Below are 20,346 nucleotides of genomic sequence, written 5' to 3' on the forward strand. Positions count from 1 at the left end.
CCCACTGGAGGACAGAAAGGCTTCCTGAGGTAACAACGAAGCCCACAGCTCCTAGTGGAGGTCAGTGACTGCTGGCTTTGGATGATGATGAAAAATACTGTGAGTTGGAAGAAACCTCTGGCCACTTGTATAATGGTGATTCCTGTCCTACCTGTCTCCTCCCCTGAATCAAGTCACAGATGATGTGACTCACCTCCTGAGGATGCTTGGCCAGCACTGCCTGGCAGATCTCTTCCAGCTCCTCTTGGTTCTGGAGCAGCTCAAGTTTCTTCTCCTGCACGATCTGGCCTGGAGTCATTCCTTGGTTTTGCCATAATTCCTCAAAAACCTAAGAACCAGAGTGGGGAGGGCACAGCAAAGAATGATCTCTGGTACAAGGCACAGTTCCCATTCCATGGATACCAAGTTACAAGGGTTTGGGGAAGGGAGAAGGAGGAAGAGAAAGGGCTGAACTGACACCAAAGTCTTTCTTATCCTGAAAGTGAAAGAATCCATTAAGTAACTAGATTTGGAGTCAAAAAATCTAGATTCAAATCTTGTTTCCTTGGGTGGCCTAGAGCAAGTGTATCAACCCTCTGGGCCAGGCTCTTATGCCTGGCATTCATTTCTCATCAGAGTGTCCTGAACCACTGTTGACAAGTGCACTCTCTGGGCCCTGGGTGAAAAGTGACTTGAGGCTATTGGTGGCTCTGGACTCCCCTTCTATCACAGTCTGAACAGGTCTTTAGTGAGCACCTCCTGCATACCTCTTTTAGAGTGCTGCTTCCCTCCCACTCAGCTGAATCATGACAGAGATGCTACTATATCTGGGCAGAGCTAGTCCTCCCCCTCTACAGCACTGCTGTGGGAGTCGTGAGGGGGCAATGACTAGTCCCAGGACTCCTGCTGACAATCAGGAGACAGGCACACTATAAATCCAATGAACTAATTAAATGAAATGGCAACTTTCTGTAAAGGCTAGGACCCACGCAAAAATGGTAGGAGGCAGCCAATGGGCTGAGACCAACTCTTAACTCCAGATAACTCATCCTGCTGGGGAAGAAGACTCCACATGGGCAGGAAGTTATCTGGCCTCATAATGAGAATAAAAAAATAAAAGCATAAATGCAAATGCATGGAATCCCAGGCCTGCCTCTCATTTATCCCCTACAGGTAGAGCTGGATCCAGGCCTGACTGGGACAATTATCCATTCATGTCTGTGTGTTTTTCTATTTTTTTTTTTAAATGATCTTGAAAATAAGGAATATTTGTAAGGAAGAGAGGGCTGAGGGCTTAGGGTGGTTATGTCCCTTCTTTCTTTTGTTTTTGTACTTCATGGGGCTGCAGCAACGTTCTCTGTTCCTCCCCGCAGGCTCTAGGTCCATGCCCGCCTGCAGTCATAATTATGTATTTATATCATCATTACTATGGCAATGAAGGAGATTCCCACTGTGGTAGTGAGGGGGGCTGGTTAGGAGCCAGGCCTTAGGAGAGCAGATTTGTCCAAAAACCCGTGGGAGCAGTACAAGAAAGGGAAGGTGAACAGGAGGCTGCTAAAGCCTTGGCAAAGTTGTCTTGACTTCCCCAGCCCACCAATGTGTCCAAGCATGTATAATTCCTGTAGACTGTCAAACATTTGTTAAGTACTTTCTGTGCACAGAGTACCATGCCTTTGGTGTGGTTTGCATCAGGACCAATGAAGCAGAGGCTGTGGCCCTGGAAACCCTTCTCTGTGGTATAAGCACAGGAGCTGTTAGCCCAGTGGGATGGGCAGGGGGAGAGTGCTGGTAGATACAATCTCTTTACTATATTAAATATTAAAAAACAAAGATAGGTCAGTCTCAGGAATATGATCTGTCTCTTCATTCAAAGTCTAGCTCAGGTGCCACTTCTTTCATGAATGCTGTCCTGCCCATGAAATCAGCCCCTCTATCCTCAAACTGTCCCATTCCATGTTGTCAGGATCCTTCCATAGTTACCTTTCATCCTATATAACCATGTCCATAGCACTCCTCCAGGGAACTGTAAACTCCCAGAGATTGTGTGAAATTCTTCATGTTTTTTGAACCTAGCATAGTACTTTGCATATAGTAAGAGCTTAATAAATAAATAGAGATTTGCCACCTTGGAGCTGTCCCTTGGAGTCTGGCTGGACTCTTTACTCTCCTTTTCCTTTCAACAGTCAGGCAACTGCCAGCTCTTGTTGATCTTGTCCAACATTATTCAGATCTCGTGCTTTTCTCAATCAGTCACACTGCACTGTCTGCACCATCAGGGTAGTTTCCTCATTAGTCTCACTGAGTTTGGCACAATCTGGTTCATTTGGTCTGCCTTTCTGGACTGATTTTCCCACGACTCCCTGTCCTGTACTCAATGCTCCAGCCAATCTGGCTTATCTAGTTTCCCACACATGACATTTCATCTCTGGCCTCCGTGCCTTTGTACTGGGCTGTCCCCCATGTCTGGAATATACTCTCCTGAGTTTCCTTCAAGGCTCAGCTCAAGAGCTGAGGGCTTCCATAAGGTTTTTCCAGATCCCCCAAGTTTTCAGTGTCTACTCCTGAAATTATTTTGTATTTACTTTATAAATACTTACATAGGCCGTGTGCACCAGAAAGTCAAGAGATATCTATATCTCTCTCTCTCTCTCTCTCTCTCTCTCTCTCTCTCTCTCTATCTATCTATCTATCCATACAGATAGATAGTCAGGATGCCCTAGGTTTGAATCCAACCTCTGATACTAAATAGTTGTGCGGCCTTGGGCAAGTCACTTAACCTCTGTCTGCCTCAACGTCCTCATGTAAAATGGGGATAATAATAGCATTTACCTTCCCGGGTTGTTGTGAGGATCAAATGAAATAATTTTAAAGCACTTAGTACAATCCTTGGCCTATAGTAAGAGCTACATCAATGTTAATTATCGCTGTCGTCATTACTAAAGCACCCTCTCTGAATCCCCCTTTCCCCAAGCCAAATGAGGGTAAGAGCACCAACTTCACAGAGCTGTGGCGAGGTACAAATGAGAGAAATGTTTGCAGATCTTAAAGCAGCACGTAAATGTGAACTACTAGCACCATTCTTTCTGTTATTATTATAATCTAGGTATGTATCCCCCCTTGTATCCTTCACATGTCATGGTCCCCTTTGGTACTACGGGGAAGCCTATCTACTTCTCAGAACATAGTTTTAAAAGGCAGATTACAGAGGAATCAATTATACTGAAATGTGATTGTTAAAATATTTTAAAAAAGGAAATTCACAGACCCCTGGCCCCATGGGAAGCTCTTGAACAAAGAGCTTTTTTGTTTTTGTTTTCATCTCTTCACCCGCTGAATCCCCAGTGCCTAGCATGATGCCTTGTATGCAGGAGATGCTTAATAAAGGCAAAGTGCGCTTTTTAATGCACCTTCTCTCAGAAGCTGGCAATATTGAGGCCTGGGCATCTGCTCTCTGCCCTTTTCCCCTGACATTGTTATTTTCTGAAGCTTCAGAGGAGACCTTAAGGGAAGTCACCAGCAATGCCTGGTGGGGCAGCAGTCCGGTTTCATGACTTTCCAAAGAGGTGCTGGAGAACATGCAGGGACATGCAATTCACCTTTCCCAAATGACTAGGAGACTCAAGAGATCCACGGGCACCAAACGGGACATTTGGCTTTCCTAACTGCTACTGTGAGCTATGCAGGAAACAGTACAACAAAAAGCACGTTGTTGTGTAGTGCTGAAGAAAAGCAGGTTTGGTCATGTGTTTACTTCTCTTCAACTCTGTCTGCAGAGATGCCTAAAAAAGCAGACTACTCAAAAATGTATAAGCCACAGGTAGGGCATCCCTTGAGGTCTAGAAACACAGCTCAGAAGGAAACCACTCCCATCCCTGCCATCTGCTAATCAAGGATCCACACATCTCTCTGAGGTAGAGCAGTCCTGAAGGGGGACGGGGAGAGCACTGTGCTCACAGGGCCTCATTGGACTCCAAAGCAGAAAAGCTGGCTCTGAGACCATAGAAACAACAACACAGCAATAAATGTGGCACTCTGCAAAGTGCTTGGGAAACATCAGCTTGTTAAAAGTGAGCAGAAATACCCAGAGTGAAGACACCTCACGAATATCTGAGGTGAATCTACAAATCCCTCCAACAGTGGGTGGAAAAAGAGTCCAGGGGACTTCTGGGAGCCAAAATGGAGTAAGCAGTAAATCGCCGTAACTCTCCCATATTCACCTCCGAACAACCAATAGCACCCCCAAAACAAATCCTAGAACAGCAGAGCCAGCAAAAAGACAGGGTGAAACAATCTTTTAGTACAAGAAACTTGGAAGTTCTGTCTCTGGTAAAAGGGATGGCAGGAGAGTTCTGTTTCACTTGGGTAAAAGGTAACTCATTTCAGGACAGGAAGTGTCCCAGCAAGTCAGCAGCAAGCTCCCCCTCACAAACCAGCAGGAGATCCTGAGCTCCAGTGTGGTGGAGCAGGAAAACCCTAACACCAGGACCCGTCATATGCCTCATCATAGCCAGGGGAATGGACAGGGGTGGGACTGACAGAAGAGAAGACAGACTGGGGGAGGTGGCAGACAGGTGCAAAATACTGTTGAGGAGGGTAAGGATGAAAGGAGAGAGAGGACAAACAGGAGGAAAAATAGGAGGGAGGGAAATACACAGTAATCATAACTGTGAATGTGAATGGCATGAATTCTCCCATAAAATCAAAGTTGATAGGAGAGTGGATCAAAAACCAGTATCCTACAACATGTTGTTTACAAGAAACGTGCTTGAAGCAGAGAGACATATGCAAAGTAAAGGTAAGGGGCTGGAGCAGAATCTATTATGCTTTAGCTGAAGAAAAAAAAGCAGAGGTAGCAATTCTGATCTCAGACAAAGCAAAAACAAAAACAGACCTAATTAAGAGAGGTAAGGAAGGAAACAACATCTTCCTAAAAGGTACCACAAACAGTGAAGTAATATCAATATTAAACATGTATGCACCAAGTGGGATAGCATCCAAAGTCTTAAAGAAGTTTAAGTGAGTTAGAGGTTCATGACCAAACAAAAGATAAAGAACACCATGAAATGTAAAACAGATAATTTTGATTAGATTAAATTAAAAAGGTTTTGCACAAACAAAACCAATGCAACCAAGATCAGAAGGAAAGCAGAAATCTGGGAAACAATCTTTACCTCAAACATCTCTGATAAATGCCTCATTTCTCAAATATAGAGAGAACTAAGTCAAATTTATAAGAATATAAGTCATTCTCCAATTGATAATTGGTCAAAGGATATGAACAAGCAGTTTTCAGATAAAGAAATCAAAGCTATCTATAGGTATATAAAAAGGTGCTCTAAATCACTTTTGATTAGAGAAATGCAAATTAAACAATGCTGGGGTACCACCTCACACATATCAAATTGGCTAATCTGACAAAAAAGGAAAATGATAAATGTTGGAGAGGACGTGGGAAAACTGGGACATTTAAATATATTGTTGGTTAAGTTGTGAAATGATCCAACCATTCTGGAGAGTAATTTGGAACTATGCTCAAAGGACAAATTGTGCGTACCCTTTGATTCAGCAATACCACTACTAGGTCTGTATCCCAAAGACATCAGAAAAAAGGGGAAAGGATCTACATGTGCAAAAATATTTATAGTTGCTCTTTTTATGGTGGCAAAATATTGGATAATTGAGAGAATGCCCATCAGTTGGGGAATGGCTGAACAAGCTGTGTGTAATGTTAATGGAATGGGAAGATCTTACCCACCCATTAATAGGCCTATGTGATCTGCTCTGAGCTCGGGCCCAGCTGACTGCCGTGATGGAGCCTGAGTCACATGGAGCCCATGGTGGGATGAGCTTGCCAAATGGATGGAGCAGGAAGTGAGAGTGAGGCAGAGCTGAAGCACAGAAGCTACCTTTTACATAAGGGAACTTGTTTGTGGGGAGCCCTAATGGAAGGAAGGCTTGGGGATATCAGCGCTCCCTGGATTAGTGATGTGTATAAACTTACTTGCTACCATGGTGGAATTGGCTTTCTGGTATCTGAATAAATATCTTGTTTTTTTCTTTGAGGAAGAGCGTTTGTTATATTTTGCAATTCAACCCTGGAAATATGTTTGCATGTTCACAGCAGCTGCTGTGGGTAGAGCACTGGTGACATACTGTGGTATATGAATGTAATGGAATACTACTGTGCAATAAAAAATGATCAAGAGGCAGATTTTGGAAAAACCTAGGACTTGAACTGATGCAAAGTGAAATGAGCAGAACCGGGAAAATATCGTCCACAGTATCAGCATGTGTGATGATCAACAATGAACGACTCGGCTCTTCTCAGCAACACAGTGATCCAAGATGAGTACAAAAGAACCATGAAGGAAACGCTATCCACATCCATTTAGAGAACTGATGGACTCTGGATGCAGATTGAAACATACTTTTTTCACTTTGTTCTTTTTTTGTGTTTTTTTTTCCTCTGATCCATTTTTTCTTTTACAACTGTGACTAATATGGAAATATGTTTTTTACATGATAGCATATGTATAACATATCAAATTGCTCACCATTTTAGGAAGAGGGGAGGGAGAAAAATGTGGAATTCAAAATCTTGTAAAAATGAATGCTAAAAATTGTTTTGATGTGGAATTGGGGAAAAATACTATTTTTAAAAAAGGACTGCAAGGCACAACACTCACCTCACTAAGCCCTTAAGCTTGTTGTTAGGGGATGATATTTGGCATATACAAATATCGCTTTCGTTTTGTGTCTAGAGCAATAATTTTGTCAGTGTGGACAGCTGCTGATGTGGAAATTCTTTCTACCACTATGGAGAGGCAACTCATCTGTAACTTAAGTGCTAAAAAACTGCCTGGACCACTGGCTAAGTCATTACCCAGGGTTAGTATATGTTGGAGACAGGACTTTCGACTGTAAAGAGGCATTTCTATCCACAGTGCCAAGTCACCTTCATTTGCAGAATCACCGAATTAGTTTTGCAGTCCAAAATACTGCAGTGGATAACCATAATGACAGCAGCGAGCACTTCAAGTGTGCCTACTAAGCGCCAGGCACCCCGCTTAGTACTGTACAAGTATCATTTCATCTGAATCTCCAACGACCTTGGGATGGAGGTGCTACTACTAACCCCATAAAATATGGCCAAAGAACTGAGGCAAACATAGGTTAGGTGACTTCAATCTGGATGGAGTGCTGGTACTGGGATCAGGGAAACTGGGTTCAGATACTGCCTCTGTGACTCTGGGCACTTAGCAGCCTTGGTCCTCAGTATGCCCATCTGCAAAATGAAGAGGTTGGACCAGAAAGCCTCTAGGTTCCTTTCCAGCCCCAGGTCTAAACCTACAAAGTATCTCACAGTGGTCACACCTGATCTCTGACCTAGTAGAAACCAGGAGGCCTGAGCTAATAAGGGAGTGGCCCTTCCCTCCTTGCTGGTGTTTTCCTTGGCTTTATTAATGCTCACTTTATGTTTCAGGAGGATAAATCTCAAGCTTCTGCCTATGTTTAACCTCTGCCCAGAGAAATGCCATTGAGGCACAATTGTTTGTGGGCAGGAACAGGTCTCAGGTGTGGCATGTCTGTCTGAGAAGCGCTGGGCAGTTCAGAGAGTGGCACTGGTACCCAATTAATGGTAAAGAGTGATGGCCAAAGTGATGGGGTAATATATAAGTTGGAAAGGCCTTTGTCTTTTCTGCATTGCACAGACTGCAGCGTGTGTGCCAGGGCTGACAGATCGGGGCATAAACTCAGATTTCAGTTCCTGGGGGATGACAGTTACATAGCTTCTTCTGATTGCTGCCCAACGTTTCTCCAACAAAAGGTTTTGGTGTTTTACATTTTTTATAAGTATACGATTTGAAGGTTAAGAGAAAAAACAATAAAAATGATGACAATAATGACCAATACTTTAAAATTCACAAATCCTTCCTGTGCCTGAGCTTAGCGCACAAGCTCCTAAAATGACAGGTGCTATCCTATCGCATTCTGTCTCAAGAAATTTCCATGGCTCCCTGTTGCCTCTGGGATAAAATACAATACACTTTTCTGTTTGACATTAGAAGGCCTTCAGAACGTGTCTCCAAACCCTTTTCCCAGACTGATTCCACACTAGGCCTCTTCACAAACTCTACGAACCATACTAGCCTTCATGGCTCAGGAAAACGTCCATCACACCCAAGAGGCATTTCCTGAGTTCCTCATGTTCAACGTACACTGTCATCTCCATCACTGTCTCCACATCATCATGACTTTGTACTTACTTTAAGAAGATTCTGCACAGCCTTCTTTGTGCCCATGTTGTTTCCCATCCCCCAGAATGTAAGCTTTTGGGGGTGGTGGCTGCTTGGTCTCTCTCTTTATAGTTAATATATGACATGTTGCCTAGTACAGGATCTGGCATATATCAGGTTAATAAATATTTGTAGGATGAATGGAGTTCATTTGCCCCTATCAGCCTTCAGAGTCAAAGGGGAGAGAGACATCTGTGCCGTTAAAATGGCTTATTGCACCTCAGATCAGGAAGGGAAGCATGTCTGAGAGGCAATATCTTCCCCTCTTTGAGAAGGAGCCACTGTATAAGGTGAGCCAGACTAACGGACACCAGCCTGAGACTCTAAGATGGGCAGGGCACAGCAGAACATGTGCTTCTGGGAATATATGAAGGCCAGTAAGAAGAGGAAGATGCTAACTCATTTTCAACACCTCTATGCAGTAAGATACATAAAATTTTACTGCCCAAAAACCTTTTGAAAAAGTGTATGCCAAAAGGGATGATGGTGGGAAATAGGTTAAGTGTGGGAGCTGGAGACTGAAACATGCTTTTCTCTCTCGATCCAGGACCCTGATCCAACACTGAGTCCCCAGTCGGAGGTAGCAGACTCTGGGGACATACACAGTATATTACAAGTATCTAGTTCTAGGCATGTACAAGGAGAGGACAAGCACATACTCCTATCTTCTGTTACGCATTAATTTGGCCAGAAGTCTGGAAAATGTTCGTGGCCTAAGAGTTACAGGGCTCTGATATCATCTGGCTTTTATTAGCAGGTTAATTCTGTCCCTGCTGTCTTGGGAGCCCTCTACTTGTAACCTGGCATGAGCTGGATCCAGAGGGCTGGGTTCTGAATAGACAGGGACTGTCACATGCTACTGAATAGGCCCGGTCTGGTCATTAGAGAACACGACTGATCATCATCATGTGTTTGCCCAAGGTCAATCACTCAGTCACTGGCCAACACATGGCTTTCTCTCTCTGTGTCCCTATTTCCACTTGAAAAATGGGACTCCTTAGCTGCACCTATCTCTACTTGCCTCCCAGAAAGGCAGCTAACTTCCCTACTGTGTACAGTGCTCCTCAGGCACAGGCTCCCTAGAGGATGGTGCTGTCAAAACAAGGGAGGCTGTAATTAAGATTAGTAAAGGAGAAGTCAGAGAGGCAATGTCCTAGGCAGATGGGTATGGAGAACTCAGTTGGTCATGCTGGGAGGGGAAGGGAACAGCTGAACTTGCCTAGCAAGGCCAAAAGAGGAGGCGAGGGGGACTCAGAAAACTCCCTCACGCATGGTGGGGTCTGCATAGACCTCTTCCTTAAGCTTTCAGGACTTGTAAGCTAAAGTCCCCAGGAAGGCATTACCTAAATAGCCCATTGCCATGGCTGCTTCTAGGCCTCATGGTGATTTGGAGCAGGAATTGTTAGAAACCATTCTGACCTCTTATATCCCAGCAATGGAGTCAAGGCCCAGAAAGGAAGAGACTTGCTCAAGTTTAGACAGCTAAGTGTTAAGATCAAACCTAGATCTCTTGCTCCTAAGCCAGAGTTCAACTACTCAATTTAACAAGCATTTCTTAAGTGCCTACGAATGCCAGGTGAGAGACAAGACAAGAAACTTGGGTTTAAGGCCCATTGGTGCATGGCTAGGTTAGCCTGGGTAAGAGCCTGTAACCCGTGCCTTAGAAAAGTCTCTTGTGGGGAAGCTGCTGGGAGAGGAAGCTTCTCACAGGTAGCTCCTCACACTGATGGAATCACAGGGATGGCGAAAAAAAAAAATGCCAGGCACCGGGGATGAAGATGGAAGATGTACACACACACACACAGACACACATACAGACACACACACACACAGACACACACACACACGCACGCACGCACGCACACAGACACACAGACACACACACAATGCCTTCAAGCAGATTCCATGCAGTGAAGGACAGCAAACGTACACAGATAAGGAAAAACAACATAATTTGGAGGAGGCAAAAGGCTTGAAAACAGGGGATCAGAAAGTCCTGCAGGCAGCGGCACCTGAACTAGGCCTTAAAGGTAGCTAGGAACAGGTGATGGTAAAGAAATGCATTACTGGTCCACTGAGGTAGAAGACAGCAGGGTGAGCTTGGGCCAGTATGTCTGACACCAAGTGGTGAAGGGGCACCAAGAGGAACACCTGGGAAGCTGAGCAAGCTTCGAATGTCAGGAGATCAACAAACATAAAGTGCTATGAAAAAAATGTGAACTTCTTTATGTGTCACTTATTACTGTATTTCATCTCTAGAAGCAACGTAGGAGCAGGGGAGTAAGACGGCAAAACCTTTGTCCTCGGAATATTGATCTGGCAGCTGTGTGGAGGCCGGCACACAGGAGAAGGAGTGGAAGGAGGGAGGACGTTGTGTTAGTCCAGGCAAGAGGAGATGAGAGTCTGAACTGGTGCTCTGGCCATGGCAGTGGAGTGAAGGGGAGGGGATTGGAGGGACTGTGCAGGTGGGAGCACTGAGACCCAGAAAGTGCCTGGAGAGAGAGGGCGAGAGGGGAAGAGAGGAAGCGGGGCAGGAGGGGGAGACAGAAAGGGAGGGATTAAGAGAGGAAAAGACAGAAATAAGGGGGAAGGGGAAACAGAAAGAGCGAAAGGGATGGGGGAGGGAGGGGGAGACAGAGGGAGAGATCGAGGAAACAAGAGACAGACAGATAAGGGGGATGGAGAGACAGATATAGGGAGGGAGTGGAGAGAGGAAGAAGGGGAGACAGGGAGGGAGGGAGGGAAGAGAAAGGGAGAGGGAGAGAGACAGAGACAGAGACAGAGAGACAGAGAGAGACAGAGGAGTCAGGGTGACAGGATTTTTGATCAGGAGGTTCTGAACCTGTTTGTCCAACCCTTCCTGTCCAAGACATCCCTGCTAAGTCACTGGCATGGGCATGAACAAGGCTTTCTAGTTTGGCCACAGCATGCCAGGGGCTCACACAGCACCCAGATGTTACAGAAACAAGGCAGGGTGGATTCTCTAGGGCAGCGTCAGCCTCCTGGCGCTCTCATTTGGAGCTTTTTAGTCACTGTCGTTTGGGTGCTTTCATATAACCTCAGGAATCACTCCCAACTTATTTAAAAAATTGAGGAAGCGGATGCTATCCACTAATGTCTCTATCTACACATCTGTTGAAACTCAGGCTGTCAGAGCTTTCCATCACTTCTTGTTGTGACTGTCTCCCCTGGTACTGTTAGATTTTGGAGGGGGGGAATTTCCTCCTCCTCCTCCAATGCTACAATTCATCTGCTCTTGTGTATATATAGCTTCTGCTGCCCCCAGGCCATCCAGTATCTCTCCCTACTGCTGAGAATGGTTATAAACATTTGTTATTCTTCTGACATCCAGGCAGCCAAAATACTTTTCTAAATGTGGCATGGTCCCTGTTGCTCAACAGCATCACTTGGCGGCGGGTAAATGTGGCCTTTATTAGCCTGCGTCTCCAATCGCACAATGCAGAGGACAGAGAACACTCTTTGGTTGCTAGTAATTAGTCAAAAGGAGGAAGAAGCCTTTCTAGAGCATCACTTTGCTTTGTAACCTGCTCCAATCACTGGTGCATATAAATATTAAATGCAAAAAGCTCCATTAAAATAACATTAGGCCTGTGATTGAAGCATGGGGAACCAGAGGAGTTTGAAGCTGGGAGCAGGGCAGCTGCCTCCATACGGCCTTGGTGGTCTCCATCTCATTTCCTACCCAGGGCCCTCTGCCCCACTCAGGAAGGCTACCAGCTCAGCTGCCCTGCATGCTGGCTTTCTCTCTGGTGGCTGGGCCTCACCCTTTATTGCAAGGAGGACTGACTTTCACAGGGCAGCCATCTGACAAAGACAAATGCCCCTGCAGAAGGAGGCTGGGATGCAAATGGAGCAGCAAGCGGGTCAGGGGAGCAGTGGAGAGTCTGTCACTGGCCTCCAAGGACACTAGTGGTGGCATCTGTACTTCCTTTTAATAGGAACTGCGTACCCTGCTGTGCTTTTGCCTCTTCCATAAACACACATTTGGGGTAAACATTCCTGTAATGTCAAGCAATTAAATAGTCTTCCCCAATTAACAAAGAGGGTAGCAAATTACCTGTGCATGGAAATGGCTTTTTATCCTCACTAACAAATGAATTTTTCCATCCTTCAGCAGAAAGAAACCCCTTAGAAGCACTTAATACCTCAATTACAAAACCTACTTTATGATGGCATTTTCCTAAACATTTACTATGATTTTAGAGTAAACAGTTGCCTCAGCAAGTTTCGACTCACTTGTTTAGCTGCAGATGGAGAGATGACTTTGTCGTCCACAAGGTTGAGGAGCTCGGCCAGTGAAGAAGGTAAGATTGGACTGGGGTGAGAAAAAAGAGAAAGTAAATGAATTTTCACACTGCCTTTGCACCTATTTATTCCTCACCTGCCTCTCTTTCTCTCTTTCTCTCTTTCTCTCTCTCTCTCTCTCTCTCTCTCTCTCTCTCTCCCTCCCTCTCACACACACAAAACCCTTCATTTTATTGGTTTCAATAACTATATACCAGGGGTGAAAATAAATAGGCCAACTGTTCTCCCTGCGTTTTTGTAGTTTCAAATGCAAGTTTTAGCGTGTGGAGTTGGCTCTTCTTTATTTCCCAGCCTAACAATGACAGCTGTTTGCCAGAAGTTAGACCGTGGATTTCTCTCTCAACAACAAAGTGCTTGATTTAATTAGGCAAAAAAAAGGGAGGGAGGTAGGTGCAAAATTCATGAACCTTTGACAAGAAAGGAAAACAGTCAGCAATTAAGTATTTTCAACTGGAACATCAGTTTAAAAATGACTGAATAATTTAAGGGCTTGAAAATTTTGTTGGTGTGGGTGGTCCCCTTACCAGTGTGGCTGATACTCCTCTGTCACTGCACAGACTCTGTGTGAGCTGCTGGGTCCTGAGAATTCAGACCCACACCCACACCTGCCTCTCTAATTGTAATAGGGCTGCTCTATGGGCAACAGACACTGAGTCATCAGTGGACCCTTTCTAGCGTGACAGGTAGGACCTTCCAGAACCTACATTCCTCTTCATCTTCTTCATCAGCACCATCTTCAAAGGCCAGGTCCATCCTCCAGAGACAGAGGAAGCACCAGAGAAGGGCTAAGGTAGAAGAGGCAATCTGAAGATACTGCAGAGGACTTCTTGGAAGCATTTGTAGTTAGTCAGCCAATAAGCATTAAGTGTGCACTATGAGCAATATGTGAGATTTTTCTCATCCTGTCCAGTCTTACCTTCTCAAATACTGTGCTATAAATATTGGGGCTACAAAGAAATTGGAAAACAGGGGGAAAAGGCTAATGATGTCAATATGCTGTATGCTTTTGGGTCATGACACTGGATTCAAAATTATTATTATTTTTAAAATTAAATGAGGTTAAGAACTCATATGTTTTTAAAGACCCATTATGGCCCCTGCCATATCTGTGATCATCAGCTCAATTCTGGAACTGGAAGAAACTGACCTTGGAGTTCAACTCTCTTATTTTACAGATTTGAAAACTGAGTCCTACAGAAGTCAAGTGACATGCCTAAGGTTATATTGTCACAACAGGCCTCAGGAAGTATTACCAAAAGAGCCAACACTATTTCTTTACTTACTATTTCTGCCAAGGCAAATACTGTCCTAATAACACTGACATATCCTCAATCAGTTTCACATTCATCTCATCAACCTTGTCATGGGTCCTAAGCTTTTTAGATATTAACTGTTTTTACTTTAGTAATGCGATTTGATATTAGGAATATAATGAGTTATTTAAAAATTTTATATAAACATTTTGTTATGGGGTTAAAAATTCTGACGTAGGAAGTCAAGAGTAACTCAATATAGTAATACCAATGACTCATACATATTTGAAAGCACTCTAAAGTTTACCAAAAAGTTTCTCTCAGAATAATCCTACAGAGAACAGGTAGAAGGTTTATTTCTTTCCACATTTTAAAGATAAGGACAGTGAAGTACAAAATGGTGACACTGACTTTCTTATGGTCACACAGCTGAGAAGTGTCAGAGCCAAGATACAAACGTAAGTATCTGCACTTAATTCAGATGATGATCGAAGCAGGTCTGTTTGAATGAGTCAGGAGTATGAATTACTAAATTGAAAAGAAAAAAGAAATGTAGTTTTCTCAGGACCCAAGATGGTGGACTAGATGTAGGACTTCTTAAACTTTTTCCACTTGCCACCACTTCAGCAATTCTTAAACTGTATGTCCTGACCCACATTTTAAGAAGTGCTGCATTAGAGGAAGTCAAATTCTTCCAACATTTCTCTCCAAACAACTGGAAAATAAAGCCTCAAATAAAAATCTGGAGCTCCAGAGCTAACAAAAGATAAGGGGGAGATATTTTTCCAGCTCAAGACAACTTAAGGTCTGTGTCACAGGGGGCAGGGCTGGCATGAAGCCCATGGAGTTGCAATACCAGCGGTGGGCTGTGGAGGTAGCGATAACAGCAGTAGCAGCATTGGGAGCTCTCCGCTCAGATACGGTAAGGGGATCTGGCCACTGCTCAGAAAAGATTACAGAGGACCCTTGTGCCTGCAGATTGGCAATTTCATTCCTTCCTCATTTCTGGGTCACAATGGATCAGGGGCCCTTCCTGGGCAAGGACCAGGAGAGCACTGACCACATCTCTCTCCAAATCATACCACCTTGGAAGCACCAAAAGCTTCCAAATCCCCAGAACTGGCCCGGGAAGCAGCAGAACGAGAAAGCCTGAAGCATAGGACAGTATCCCCCAGCAGAGTCCAACTTTAACATAAAGTTCAGAGTCAAGAATGAGAAAACAACAAAAGAACCTGACCATAAAGAACTGCTACCATGAAAGGGAAGATAAAGAAGCAGACTTAGAAGATGACAACAATGTCGAACAGCTATGAGCAAAGCCTCAAAGAAAACATGTGAACTGGACACAAGCCCAACAAGAATTACTAGAATGACTTTTAAAAACAGAAAAGAGAGAAGTGAGAGTGCTGTAAGAAAATTATGAAAAGACAGTTAACAGTTTGGTAAAAGGCCTATAAAAATACCAAAGAAAAGAAGGCCTGAAAAAAGAGAACTGGACAAATGGTAAAAGAGGTACAAAACTTCAATGATGAAAAGAACTCCTTAAAAAGTAGAACTGACCGAATGAACAAAGAGATACAAAAGGCCACTGAAGAAAATCATTCTTTAAAAATCAGAACTGAGCAGTGGAAGCTGATGACTCCATGAGACATCAAGAAACAAGAAAACAAAGTTAAAAGAATGAAAAAATAGAAAATGTGAAATATTGTATTGTGGAAAAACAAATGGTCTTGAAAACAGATCAAGGAGAGATAACCTAAGAATTATTACACGATCAAAGAGTCTAGACATCATATATTAAGAAAGAACTGCAAAAAGTAGGGAAAGTGGGGGGAGGGGGGCAGGCAAACCTTGAACCTCACTCTTAACTGAATTGGTTTAAAGAGACAAGCGTGTGTGTGTGTGTGTGTGTGCGTGCGCGCACGTGTGCATGTAAATGTATGTATGTATCTATTCATCCATATACATGGACACCAAAATGGGTATAGAAATCTATCTTACCCAACAGGGAAACAGAAGGAAAAGGGAGGAAAAAGGGAGGTGGGTGATAAAAGAGAGGGTAGTTAGGAGGGAGTGGTCAGAAGCAAAACAGACTTTAGAGAATAAAAAGAGAGAAAGATAAGCAGAAGAAAATGCTGGAGAGGATGTGGAAAGACAGGGATGCTAATGCCCTGAGGGGGGAGGTTGGAACTATGCTCCAAGGGCTATGAAACGATGAATACGCTTTAACCCAGCAATGCAATTATTAGGTCTGTGTCCCACAGAGACCAAAGGAAAAGGAAAAGGATCTATTTGTACATAAATATGAATAGCAGCTCTTTCTGTGGTGGCAAAGAATTAGAAATTGAAGAGATACCTATCCATTAGGGAATGGTTAAACAATTAAGGCATACGATTATGATGGCATGCTATTGTGCTTTAAGAAACGATGAGCACAATGGATTCAGAAAAACCTGGCAAGACTGATAAATGGATGCAAAGTGAAGTGAGCAGAACCAGGAAAACACTGCACACGGTAACAGCAACATTGTAATGAAGATCAGGGATGAAAGACTTAGCTACTCTGGTTAAGGCAATGATCCAGGACAACTCGAAGAACTCAGGATGAAAAATGCTAGAGAGGAAACTGATGAACTCTGAATCAAGCACACTTTTTTCACTTTATTTTTCTTGCTTTTTTTGTTTTTGCAACATGGCTAACAGGGAAATATGCTTTGCATTATTTCACATGTATGATTGATATTATATTGCTTCCCTTCTCAATGAATGGGGAGGGGAGAATTTAGAATTCAAAATTTAAAAAGAATGTTAAAAATAAATAAAACGATTTTTTAAAAAAAGTTTCATCTCATGGCTTTTAGAAAGAGAAGCAGCATGGAATGGTAGATAGAGAGCTTGATCTAGAGTCAGAAAAACTTAGACTGACTGACTAACACTTACTAACTATATGGCCATAGGCACTCAACCTCTAACTGCTCCAGTCTACTCTCCACCACAGGAACTCCCCCTACTGATGATAAAATCACATGTCTCTAGAGTACCAAAAAGCAGGCTAACCAAATGTTGCCCCCCTAGATGGGATTTTCTCTAAATACATAAGAATTTTTTTGTAACTAGCATATGCATGCAAATGAGGGCTTCCAAAATACCTGAAGGTACTTAAAAATTTTATATTTATTTTAAACATTCTCCTTGATAATAGATTTATAATTAATTCACACAGAAAGTTGTTCCTTTAGACATAATAAGAAATACATGTCAGTTTTTGCCTCTCTCCCAATGATTACAAGTTCCAAATGGATGGAGTCAGACTTAATGAAGTTTGACTTCCTCCCATCTTCAAGTACGGTGAGATTTTAGAATAGTAAGTAATTCCAGAGAGCTGATAAGAAGCAGGCCTCTTGTGTTTAAGCTGTTTGTTAAAGCAAGTAATTCCAAGTGGAAGTGAGAGCTGGAGAGGTGGATGTTACTCACTGCGTATTTGCACATATCTGTATCACGCTGACTAAGTCACAGAAGGAAGAAATTATGGACCTGGAAGTTATCAAAATTACCTTTTCATGACTTGGGCTACTTCCTCCAGAAATAGAGACTCTATTTGAAAAAGCAGGCAACTGGAGGGCTGTTTTCTGCAAAGGTGCAGTCATTATCTGCATTATACCAAATATCAGTCATCAGTCATATACCATCATTATCAGTCATATATCAGTCATTACAGCAAAAATGGTCTGCTTTTCCTCCTTTGCGTCTATTCAGTGATACTCTTTTCTCCTTTTGCCTCCTGTATCCTGATTTTTGCTTCAGATATAGAGAGGCAGGGATTGGATGGAGATGCATAAAAATATTAAATTAGGTCAGTCAACCTTTTTTTCTGAATGTTAGGAAGTTTTGACTTTTCATTGGATATAAACTTCATGAAACTGAGAAAGGCCATCCCATGGTCCCTAGGCTAAAACTGAGCTGTTGTAACAGGGTATCCAGGGGGGCAGGGGCAGGGAGGAGAGGAGTAAGGCCTAAGAAGGCTTCAGTTCTACCCATTTCCAGAAAGGACAAGGGAACAAAAAAGATTAAATACTGGCTGGTTAATTCTAACCACAGTAACACCCAAGGATGCCGAGCCAAATTATCCAGTCAAGAAGCATTTATGAAGTGCCCATTGTGTGAATGACCCCACAAAAACACTGAGATTAGGCTTGCAGAAGATGAAAAAGATGAGGGTTCTTTCCCTCAAGGAGCCTAAAATCTAAAGCGTTTTAAAGGGAAAGGGTAAGACAAAAATACAGGCATGCCTCACTTAAAAGAAATCACAGTGAAAATTCTTTAAGTTATTAAACTCATCCTACAGGGCAGACTGGCTTGTTGACAGAACTTGGGCGAGTATGTGTGGGGGGTGTGTGTGTGTGTGTGTGTGTGTGTGTGTGTGTGTGTGTCTGTGTGTGTGTGTCTGTGTGTGTGTGTGTCTGTGTGTGTGTGTGTGTGTGTGTGTGTGTGTGTATGTCTGTCTCCTGTGCCACCAACCTGGCCCTGTCTGTACTGCCAGCTGTAATACCTGACTGCTAATTTAACCCATGTTACAACTACATTTAACCACAATCCATGATAGGACCACATTTAACCACAATCCCCACTTTGCACATCAAAACAATGTTTGCTGACTCTGGCAAACATACTCTAATGTGGACGCAGCCCATTACTTAAATACACGAACCATTAGGTTGGGAAAATAAAGGCCATCAGAAGTACAACTTGGTAATTTGTTGATGTCAGATATCACTGTTTCCTGGACAATTAGAGTGCATGTTCCATTGTCCCTGAGGTTGGAATTGCACTGCCATACTAAGCAAGCAGCTGACTTTCCTCAATTTACCATTCTGCCGCTTATTAAGCCCATCATCTAAGTCCACTGTAACACACTGTCCAGATAGGAGCAGGCCAGGGTATCTGGGAAGCAGATGGTAAATTTGATAGGTGTGTTCTCATCCATGCTACAGAAGACTGCAACACCTCCTCGTCTTTTTCTTTTGTGTGGTTCTTGCCATACCTGTCCACAAATCTTCCCTCAATGATTCTTTTTAATATTCTGTGCATGCAAGGGATGCTCTGGGTTGCCCACATGTTTTGTCTCCCTTCTGTCTTTCCTGATCACACAGTCTCAGATTATGTTGTTTGACAACACCTGCTGCAGCTTTCTTTGCCCATTCGTCTTTCCAGTGCCCTTTGGGCAAAGCAGAACTTCCATTTCTCTGAGGTTACAGAGTTCATAGCCATGCAGCAGCATCATGAGGAGACATCTGGACATAAAGATAGGACACACTGAGCAGCGCATGATTACTCAACAAGTTGTATAATTTCCTGTATAAATTTGAGGCCTATTTCTCTGATTCCATTCTGTGACTAGTTCACTGCCCTTCTGCAGAACCTGTCTCTGTAGTGGAGTGGAATCAGAGCCAGAGGAGCTAGGTCTGAATCACTGACTACATACATGTGTGTCCTTGGGCAAGAAACTCGGCCAGTGCCCTCATCAGTAAAATAAGGAGGCTGTACAGAATGTCCTTTATGGTCCTTTCTAGATAGAAATTCTAATAGTTGAGGTTACCTGTCTACTGGATATAGAAATCTGAGCAATAAAGTATTTTTCATCCACTTTGCTTTTCCAGTGGGAAAGGAACAGGATTGAGGTAGCGTTAGTGGGCTTATGCCAGGGGTGAGGAACCTGCGGCCTCGAGGCCACATGCTGCTCTAGCTCCTTAAGTGTGGCCCTTTGACTGAATCCAAACTTGAATTTGTTCTGTGAAGTCTGGATCCAGTCAAAGGGGTGCTGCACCTGAGGGCCTAGGGGGCTATGCTTTTACAAATAATAAGACTTAGAACTTACATAGCACTTTAAAGTTTGCAAAGTGCTTTACAAATATGATCTCATCCCTGAAACAATCCTAGGAGGCAGGAACTATTATTAGCCCCATTTTCTAGATGAAGTAATTGAGGCAGAGAGGTGAAGTGATACAGTGTCAGGAGCTGAACTCCTGATTCCAAGTTCAGTGCTCTAACCACTGTACCACTTGGCTGCCTTTTTCTTACTTACTATTTGCTGCTGTTCTGTCATTTGGTTGTGTCTGGTTCTTCATGGCTCCGTGGACTTGTCCATGGTGTTTTGGTTTTTTGGCAAAGACACTGGAAAGGTTTGCCATTTTCTTTTCCTGTGTGTCCTTAATCTGCAGATGAGGGACTGAAATAAACAAGGTTAAGTGACTTGCCTACGTCCACAGTGATGAAGTTTCTGAGGCTGGATTGGAACTTGGATCTTCCTGACTCCAGGTCTGGTGCTCCATCCACGGTGCCACCTAGCTGCCTCCCTTTATTTAAAATACCAACAGTCTAAGAAGTCCTCTGTGATTCTGAGTGCCCTCCCCCCTGCTGCTAAAGTGGAAGGGAGCCGCACACAACTGGTGCGCCACTTTGTCTTTTCGTGCTTAATGAGTTGTCGTGACAAA

The 20,346-nt window shown here is 43.5% G+C and overlaps 1 protein-coding gene across 4 annotated transcripts in view; it reads right to left on the reverse strand.

The window, feature by feature from the left end:
* Positions 1-20,346, reverse strand: part of GATB (glutamyl-tRNA amidotransferase subunit B) — a 137,514-nt gene that overhangs the window by 2,503 nt on the left and 114,665 nt on the right. For 3 of the 4 annotated variants that reach the window (XM_072621254.1, XM_072621255.1, XM_072621253.1), the window contains 2 exons: positions 12,534-12,612; positions 194-328 (listed from right to left, as the gene is read on the reverse strand). In XM_072621254.1, the coding sequence (XP_072477355.1) occupies positions 194-328; positions 12,534-12,612 (214 nt within the window). Of the gene's footprint in view, positions 1-193; positions 329-12,531; positions 12,613-19,937; positions 20,082-20,346 lie in introns of those variants that run through there. The other variant, XR_011969727.1, reaches the window with a different exon arrangement.

This window comes from Notamacropus eugenii, chromosome 6, assembly GCF_028372415.1.
Source record: "Notamacropus eugenii isolate mMacEug1 chromosome 6, mMacEug1.pri_v2, whole genome shotgun sequence".
NCBI classification, from domain to species: Eukaryota; Metazoa; Chordata; class Mammalia; order Diprotodontia; family Macropodidae; genus Notamacropus; species Notamacropus eugenii.